The 10000-nt window shown below is 39.2% G+C and overlaps 1 protein-coding gene across 10 annotated transcripts in view; it reads left to right on the forward strand.

Moving 5' to 3' along the window:
• The first annotated feature begins 185 nt into the window (after positions 1–185).
• The window catches only part of erc1b (ELKS/RAB6-interacting/CAST family member 1b), a 198666-nt gene continuing 188851 nt past the window's right edge, over positions 186–10000 (forward strand). For 9 of the 10 annotated variants that reach the window (XM_047803716.1, XM_047803718.1, XM_027151398.2 and 6 more), the window contains exons 1-2: positions 186–387; positions 7250–8157. In XM_047803716.1, the coding sequence (XP_047659672.1) occupies positions 7507–8157 (651 nt within the window). In that variant the 5' untranslated portion in view covers positions 186–387; positions 7250–7506. Of the gene's footprint in view, positions 388–710; positions 851–7249; positions 8158–10000 lie in introns of those variants that run through there. The other variant, XM_047803717.1, reaches the window with a different exon arrangement.

Below are 10000 nucleotides of genomic sequence, written 5' to 3' on the forward strand. Positions count from 1 at the left end.
ATATATATATATATCTCAAAATAATATTTTTATCTGAATCTATGTCAGATTAATATTCATTGTGAGCGGAATGCGCCCGGGAGCGCGCGTGGCGCCGTGGAGGCAGGCGACGGGGGCGCGCATCCCGAATGCTGACGTCACTGGAGCGCCCTGGTCACGTCGCTGCTAGTAGCGGTGGCGGCGAGAGAGAGGGAGACAGAGAGAGAGAGAGAGAGAGAGAGAGAGAGAGAGAGAGAGAGAGAGAGAGAGAGAGAACGAAAGAGAGAACGAAAGAATAACTAGTGGGAAAGAGGATTTTTTTTAGTCCTTTAACGGGCTTGTAACTTCTAACGGTCTGTCTGTTAGACACGGTTGTCCTCAGACCGGTTAAACTGGATCGGTGAGACGGTAAGACGAGCTTTTAAAGTGATTTTTATACATCAGTGTGTTTGGGCTCAGTATCATCTGTCTGTATGTATTCACAGAGCACGTTTACTACATAAAACATCCGTGATGGTGATATTAAACTATGGCTATGTGTATAATAAAGACTTTGTTTAAAAAAAAAATAAAAAATTGTGGAGGAAAAAAGGGGATAAATCAGGAGGTGGAACAGTCTCGGTGTATCCAGGCGGTGTGTCAGTCTGTGTTATTCCTCCAGACAGGGAACCATGACTCTGGATTTCACTCGGTTTTCATTTCCAACCCGGTTACAGCTCAATGGAGTTAGTTTTAACCCTCAGTAGCTCCACATACCATCCATCCTAGGGCTAACCGTCAGTGCGCGTGCTCGTAACGTACGTTAGCTCCTGAGGTAAATGTTTAGCCAAAAGCTAACACCGAAGAGTTATTATCTAACATTTAAGCTAAGGTATGGAAATATATCACACGAAGCTTGTTTTAATTGTTATCTATCGAAGTGTCAACTTTCGCGTCACATATGACTCGGTATGGCGAAAACAAACCGCTTTTTATTCTCTTTCTTAAAGCCTCCTCCCATTAGCATGTTGCTAATGTCCACTCCGACCTGTTAGCCTTGTGCGTTGTTGTGTGGATTTGTTTTTTTTTTGTTTGTTTGTTTGTTTTGTTTGCATTGTTTGAGTATTTAGATAAACGACAGGGTAACAATACTGTTGAAAAAAAGTGATCAGGATTTCAATTGAATCAACAGGTTGCTTTTAGATATTTATGATTCCTTGCATATTCAGAGCTGCTTCGACGTATCACTGATAGACAAATCTCTAACCAAATATTATGTTTGTATTGTTATTTTGGACGAGTAGGTTAACAAACAGACTAAAAATGACTCCTTGAGACAGATGCTTTCATTTGGTATGTAGCCATGTTTGTTTAAAGTTATTGTGACTCAGGGTTTGATGAATACCTCCTGCTTCTACGGCAAGGTTTTGACCAGTCCTTTCCGTTCCAATAGAGAGTTTGATCAAACCCCGTTTACTCCTAAAGACTTTTAGACCAATGCTATCTGCTCCGACAAGAACTGTTGTCTCACCTCTATCGAGCCAGGACGGTCATCAGTCCTGCCTGATTTCACACATCCATTTCAGTTGAAATTTTAACCGATGATGTTGAGTCCAGCAGAGATTTTGGCCACTCTCACTTAGTCCCAAAGAAAATTTAACCAACCAAGAAATTGTGACTAATCCTCTCTGTTCCCACTGAAATTAAGACTAATCCCACCTGTTCCTACATAAAGTTTAACCAATCCTGCCTGCTCCAGCAGAAATTACAGACTTAATCCTGTCCATTCCCACAGAAATGATGACTAATCCCGCCTGTTCCTACAGTAACTTTATCCAATCCCGCCTGCTCCAGCAGAAATTACAGACTTAATCCTTTCCATTCCCACAGAAATTATGACTAATCCCACCTGTTCCTACAGAAAGTTTAACCAATCCCACCTGCTCCAGCAGAAATTAGACTTAATCCTGTTCATTCCCACATAAATCATGACTAATCTCTCTTGTTCCTACAGAAAGTTTAACCAATCCCACCTGCAGAAATTACATACTTAATCCTGTTCATTCCCACAGAAATTATGACTAATCTCGCCTGTTCGTACAGAAAGTTTAACCAATCCCACCTGCAGAAATTATAGACAATCCTGTTCATTCCCACAGAAATTATGACTAATCCCGCTTGTTCCTACTGAAAGTTTAACCAATCCCACTTGCTCCGGCAGATATTATAGACTTAATGCTGTCCATTCCCACAGAAATTGACTAAAGTTCTTTCTCCCTGATGCATCGTATCTGACCGCCGGCTCCCTCTCACAAGACACCAGCCAAGACTGCATCTGGTCTACACTACCACATCATGTTTAATAAACCATCAGCTTGTAGGTGGGGAAACAATTTGGCTATGAGCCATAAGACTGACCATTATTTTTATATACATTTTGAATTTTTTATAAGTTCATTGCAAAGCCTCCATAAAACAACCCTGCTTACTAGACATAGTCACTTTGTTGTCAAACACCTCAAGAGAAAATAAAGATGCTGCTCTGATTCTAAACGAGGAGAAAACACTACAGCTCATATTCTGAATATTAGCCAGTTTTCTGTTGCTCCTGTGTTGTTCATGCAGACTTCAAGACTAATATGTTCAATATGATGTTGTGTAGAACAAATAAGAAGCCAGCATGATCATATCAGATGTTCTTAAAATGCCTCGTCCTGTTAACTATAATTAGTGACCCGTGATGCATGGCCTGTTAGTTCTAATAGCTAATATAAGTTTGACAATAACATGAACTCAGAACACGTGTGTGTTCATAAGTTCTGCTCTCTGTCCTAGACTTTTGCAATGATGAACATGTTGGATCAGTTCCTGCTGGATTTCACTACTCGTGATGCCTTGACGTGTGTGTGTGTGTGTGTGTGTGTGTGTGTGCGTGCGTGTGCAATAAACCAATCATTTCTAATAGTGACCTAATTAGAGCAAACACAGTCAGGGAGCAGGACCTCTCGGGTCTACGGAAAAGATCATCCATTCTCCCAGCAGGTATAGATCGGTTATGATTATCGATCGGTTGACCCGGAGTCCCAGAGGAGCAAGTGTTCACATAATGTGTTGTTTTAGATTATCGCTCTGAGATAAGGTCAGATCCCACAGTTGCTCTTGGGCAACGTGTGTGATTGCATTAACCTGTCGGTTCAGCCAGTGAGTAGGAATTCAACTAAAGCAAAATTGTATATAGATTTGTACTTTTGTTTTCTGATAAATGTTTATTTTTTAAATTTTTTTTTTTATAAATGTTCAATATTAATGTAGAAGAAATTCTCAGAGCCAGAGCTGATGCAGGTCACTTTCAAATTACTACTCTGAAAGCTCATTAATCTTTAGATGATTAAATCTATAACACGGGTCGTTTTCCTTGCTTCTTTGATAAAGTAAATACATCATAAACTGATGATCTTTAATGTTAGCTGGCTAGCTTGTTGCAAACAAAACATTTCCACAGATAGGAGATAGGATATGACAAGTCCATTGTATCCCACATTTGTAGTAAACTCACTTCTGAATTAAATCAAATATATAAACTCATGAACTTGAATAAAACTCGTGTTTTATTGATTACATTTTTCATTTTATTTTAAGTTGCTTTATAGCAAAATTCAGCACTACAGCGATACAAGTTATACAGAGTTATTCAGTCATAAGAGACTGAAAGGTGTTTTACCCGAATCTGAACATGGTGCAAAAAACCCAGAATGATTTTGTGGTCTGTATGTGTGACACTGGTGATGCATAACCACAAATTCTTTGTTGTGAAAAGATGTGTTGTTTCATCTTTAAAAGGATGAAGTGATCTCATTCATTACAAATAACCCTGAAGCTGAGTTCGGGTACGATCATCAACTCGGGTTAATATTTGTGTGGGGTTTCACATGGTCTCTTCATGGTTTCCTTGGTCTCTTCCACCCTCGTGGACTGGAGACTAAATTGCTCGTAGTGGTACCGTGTCTGTGCTGGTGCTTGTCCATCTGTACCTGAACAAAACTGTTGTAAAAAAGACCATCAGGCTTGCATTAGGAATGTTTCTCCTGTTTTTTTTCTTAAAGTATAGAGCTATAGTGAAACAAGTGATATGCAGATTTGGACCGATAAATAAAAAGAGAATATTAATGCTGGATATATTAATGTGATGGAATATAAATGCCCGACACAAAATGTTTTCATTTATACCGTTAAATAGTGATTGATTATGTGTACGTATGCGCCATATATATATGATAGACCTCAGCCAATGTTTTTTGGTTTATTTAATTATGTGCAGTGTTAAACTGAACCAGACAAACCACCAGAATTCAGACAAAGGGACTAAAAATGTGAAAATACGCTTAAATAATCTTTAATGATCTTGCACCTCTTGCTTCCCCATCCTCCTGGCTAATTTACTAATTTTTGATTCAATCTCTCACGTGGTAAATACAACGGATAGCAAAAACTAGTACACAAGAATAAGTTTAAAACATTGCTCTAATAATACAGATGCAGGATTTTATTACAAGATCTAAACAGGAGTTCATTAATGCTGTTTTGAGCTTCCTGTTAATATTTCCCACTTTACACTACAGTCATGTAATACCGCTGCTTTATTCATAATCAAAGCTGCTTACTCAAGGACAGGATGACTAAATTACTGCTATATGTCAATATTAATCCCTATGCTAAAACTTAAATTGGTTGACAAGACACGCTCCAACGTTTCACTGTGTGTAGTTTATCGCTGTGTAATAATGATGGCTGCTGTTTGTGAGCACACTACCGAGATGTATCCCTGTGTCAACACGCTGTCTGCTGTTGCACTCATATGTTACATTTATAACCAGACATTAGCAGTGAGTAAGGCTTTGTTATTATAGTTTTTCCATACACGTCATTGATAAGCGAGAGACAGATGTAAATGAGTACAAAATGCAACATGATATTTTTACGTTTTTGAGGAAAACATGTTATCAGGTATTTTACCGAAATCTGGTTGTTTATGCCAAATGGGCTGGTTTGAGTATTTAAGAAACTAGTAACCTGCTGAGATTTGAAAACACAAAGCTACATGAGCATCCAGCAAACAGGCAAAAACACCCTGAGGATGCTGATGATGATTATAGAGGTCAGAGTTGAACGTCCAGACTGCTTTAAGCTGACAGGAAGGCTAGGTAACTTAAATAACCACTTTTGATAACCGTAGCACACAAATAAACATCTCAGAATGCACAACATGTTGAAAATCGAGGCTGCAACATCGGGTTTCAGTCCTGTCAGCCACAAAAAGGAATCTTCTCCCATCCTGATGTTTGACATGAACTGTAGCTGAAGCTCTTGACCTGCCACATGATTGGATATTTGCCTGAATAAGCAGGTGTACCGGTGTTCGTAATAAAGAGGTTGGTGAGTGTCACATGAAACGCCAAACTGCTTTGTTGACACCAACCGATGACATTTCATGTTATTAGAAAGCGTTGTAACAAAATTTAATCTCTATTCAGTGGTCAGGCTCTGAGCTTGAGGAAAACATTCATCCTGCTTCTCCTGTGTTTTTAATACCCTTTTTGTCATGCACTGTAATGTGCTGCAGCAATCAGGACTATCGTACATCAGATTTTCCAGGTTTTATCTGCAGAATAGATGAACAATTGGGAAAGCTTTAAACTTTCCTACGAAATGTAAAAGAGTTTCATTAGGATAGTTACACAGTTTTAATAACATATATTATTCTTGGTAAACTATTCTAAGTACGAATAGTATTACGGGTCATATGAAGTCACAGGACGTGTTCAGACGTAGTGACGTTCACTACGCAGCACAATGAAGGTTTTCAGCTGAAATAAACACATGCAATGAAAGGCTGCTGGCTGAACCAGAGGCTCTTCATTCGTCAACACAAACAAATGCCTCTTTGATCTGAATGTAAGTCTGACTATTCTGATGTTATGTATGATGACAATACGCCAAGTCAATATAGACTTGCCTTTTAGACTTCCACGAGTTTACACTAAATCAACACTAGAAATCACATTTGTTGTAAATAATATGGGGATTTAATACACGTTGATTAGAGCAATATAGCAGTGTATGTAGTATGTCCCATATTTAATAAAAATGTTGTTTATACATCTAAGGGTTTATACTAGGAAGATATTAAAAGCATCTTAGCTTTTTCCATGTTGCCAAACAGAACATAACATAAACGTAAACATTTCTTAATTCATCAGGTCTACTTTGCTATACAACAATTCAATAAGTTCATGTAGTTGACTTAAATTTTAAAACGAGTCTTTGCTTCATTATCAGGTAGATTACTAGCAACTACAGATGCTTTTTGATCATTCTATAGCAAAATAACTTGTCATTACGCATATCTAACCCTGCCCTTTTCTTTTTGTTCTTTTACACACATGCTGGTTTTCTCTGGTTCGAATGAACGGATGAATGATGAACGATCGTTCCGTGGGAAGCATTTGTTACTTTTACTGTGTGTGTGTGTGTGTGCACTGATCTATTGGACCTAGAGCTGCAGAAAAAGTGTAGGCTTTGATTCTGCTGTAGCTAAATATCCCTGCTATTAGTCAGATTCTCTACAGATCTATGACCGAACTGAACAGATCCTCTAGGCCTTTTTTAATGGAAGATGTCGATGGGACAGATCACTGATTTGAACCCAAGTCAAAATCCCCTAGTGTAAGATTGGGTTTAAACTGCCTCCAGGAAATGTATATGGAGGGTTAAAGAAATTAAAGTTGAGAATTGTAGACAGACGGATAAAAATTCAGACTCGGTGGCAGATCTGATGAGAGACAATCGAGAGGGAGTCACAGAGCTGAAGCAAATGCTCTGTGGCGTATGTGCGACCCACATAGAGAGACCAGAGAAGGAAGTTAAAAGGCTGATTATGCCAGAGCTGTTCATTAGCCTATTATTTCTTCCCTGGGGGGAAAAGTGCCAGGCAGGCAGTCTCTAGCCAGAGATAAAAACACACCCTACCGGACTGATAGTAGCACTGCTTGTATGAACAGGATGTCTGTAAGTGTTTCTGTGCCTTTAGAAACGTATACATGTGTACATCTAAAACCTACTGTCTGGTAGGTTTGGAAATCTATGTTTTATAAATTTCAGATAAACAGGAAGCTAAATGGAAAAATAATATACTCACCTAAGCAAGCTGATTTAAAATGAAGAAATGCTATAACAGATCAAATCCCTGCTTATATTCGGGTTGTATCTGATTTCTCCTTTTTCTCTGTTACAGGTCACTGTGTTATTTAATTCTGGGTGAAGCTCCAGTTAATGGACTAAGCTGATGAGAACATTGTCCATTCCCTGTAGAGCGTAGTGCCGTGTCATCGCATTTAATCACTCAGACCTTTCAAACATGAGCCAATTGTTCCTGTTGTGCAGTTAAGCGAAGCCCCCAGGCCTGAGCTTCCTGACACACAAGGATCACCTGACCCAGTCTCTGTGATATTTTCACAAGTTTCTCATCCCTTTACTTAAAGCCCAGCTGCGATGTATGGTAGTGCCCGCTCAGTGGGTAAACCGGAGGGCACTCAGAGCCCTGGACGCTCTCCACGCTTACCTCGCTCCCCTCGCCTGGGCCATCGGCGTAATAACAGCACAGGGGGTACGGGTGGTAAAACGCTCTCCATGGAGAACATTCAGTCTCTAAATGCCGCCTATGCCACATCTGGACCCACATACCTGAGCGACATAAATGACACTACCACGCCCGCCTCCATCTCTGTCTCGATCTCAGATGTGCCAAAGAGCACTATGACCCTGGGCCGCTCAGGCGCTCGGCTTCCCTACGGCACACGCGCCACAGTGTCGGGCAGCAGCCCCAACATCGCCAGCGACTCCATTGCCTTTGGGGATCACCACGTGCCTGCAGCTATGGCATCCACTGTGCCACACTCACTGCGCCAAGCCCGCGACAACACCATCATGGACCTGCAGTCGCAGCTGAAAGAAGTTCTGCGTGAGAATGAGCTCCTGCGCAAAGAGGTAGACATCAAAGAGAGCAAGCTCAGCTCGTCCATGAACTCCATCAAGACATTCTGGAGCCCCGAGCTGAAGAAGGAGCGTGCCCTTCGCAAGGACGAGGTCTCCAAGATCGCAGTGTGGAAGGAGCAATACCGTGTGATGCAGGAGGAAACGCAGGTAAGATTCCGCAAGTACTTTTAGTCATTTCATCATCAGGATTCTTTCAGCAGCAGACAGTTATTGTAATTTTTAACCTGAATTTTTTTTTTTTTTAGCTTTTTCTACCCTTCAATTCTTATAGGAACACCAGTGGAACATTTTTTAATGTTTTTATTATTTTTTTTATACAAATGTTTGGTTTGTCATCTGTGAATTTTTGGCTGAACGTCTTCCTTCACACTTCTCTTTTCCATGCCTTGCTTGAGAAAATATGGTTGGAGTTTATTTATTTGGAAGAGGGTGGAATTTGTGTGTCGGTGGTTATATAACTGGCACTTTTCAGAGGGCTGTTTTTTTTTACCAACTTGGGGTTGTTTAATGCTGGAATGCTGCTAGTCTGATTGAGAGCACAGTTCCATTTTTATACACCATCAACTCATTTCCATCCCTGTGAGAGAGCAAAGTTATTTTATCTACCACTCAGACATGTCTGATAGCTGGTTTGCTAAGCAGCTGTCGGGGTAGTTTAGGTTCGGCAGGGGTACGGTTCATCTCAAACGTCATTAATCGATGCCTAACTTGATTTAACACACCATCGAGGTAAAGAATCAAATAATCAGCACTAAATTTTTCCAGTGTATTGTAGTCTAAGGTGAAGAAATGGCACATGTTAATGTTCTGATCTTTAACTACTGGGTTTAATCTATTAGCATGTCATCACATCATGACATTTTATTTAGCTCCTGCTGCCGCGAGAGCCAACACACCATCACTCAAGGTCAGATTACAGACGAGACAGATGAGCCTGGTCAGTGAAGTGGGAAGTGTTTAATGCAGATCAGTATTCATTGTAGTAGGAAAAGCTTTCCTTTAATCATGGTCCAAAATTAAAAATTAACCATCAAGCACAGAATCAATAAAAAAAATAAAAATGCCTGTGTTTTATATCTTCAAGGGTTAAACCTTTTAATATCTCTCATCATAGGCAATTACATTGAACACTTATAAATGATCAAAACATTCTCGCTTGCTTATGTGAGGACCTTGGGATTAGCTAATAGGGGAAAATAGTCAACATGAGTTTTTAATAACATAATGTTTTATTTCTCTTGTACCTCAGCAATTTGTTGTCGATTATAATCTTTATTTATTAAAGAATAACACAACAGTTTTTATTTATTTATTTATTTTTTATGGAAAGTCTGTGAAACAAGTTAGCTTTAGTTATCACACTCATTATAGCAGCTTATAACTTTTTTTTTCCTCTGTTCTTTAAAGTTAATAAAAAAAAATTACAAAAACAATAGCCTCTGATCAATCAGGATCATGAATTCAGCAGTGCGGTTGTATAAATTAACTGATGGCCTTCATTAGACTTTGGATGTTTTCCATGGAACGTGAAAGAGAAAGTGTGTAATGGAAAATATGTTAATGGTAGTCGTGTAGTGAGACGCGTGTTAGTGTTGGACCAGGATCCAGTCGCTCTGGTTTTAAAAAATTTGCCAGCAGAGTTTTATAAAGCACTCTGTTAGTCCCATCATTTAAAATGCTATTTATTTATTTTTCAATATTAGTGAAAGTAATGGTAAAACTTTTTACTTTAGAGTTTACTTGGTGTTAGTACTGATTAGGATTCTTTCTCCCCCATTTCTTTAACAGATAGGGTTTCATCAGACTAAAAACATATTACAATGTACAATTATATATGAAAAATTCAGAATAAATCACTCGGGATGCTGTTTTAGGTAAATCAATAGCAGGATGGTGCAAGTCATTCTTTTAACACTCGATTATTTTCTTATAACAGCGCAAGTTGAAGCGTTTTATTCCTCTTATTCCACAACAGTTTGCCGTTACATTT

This window comes from Tachysurus fulvidraco, chromosome 19 (assembly GCF_022655615.1).
Source record: "Tachysurus fulvidraco isolate hzauxx_2018 chromosome 19, HZAU_PFXX_2.0, whole genome shotgun sequence".
Lineage (NCBI taxonomy): Eukaryota > Metazoa > Chordata > Actinopteri > Siluriformes > Bagridae > Tachysurus > Tachysurus fulvidraco.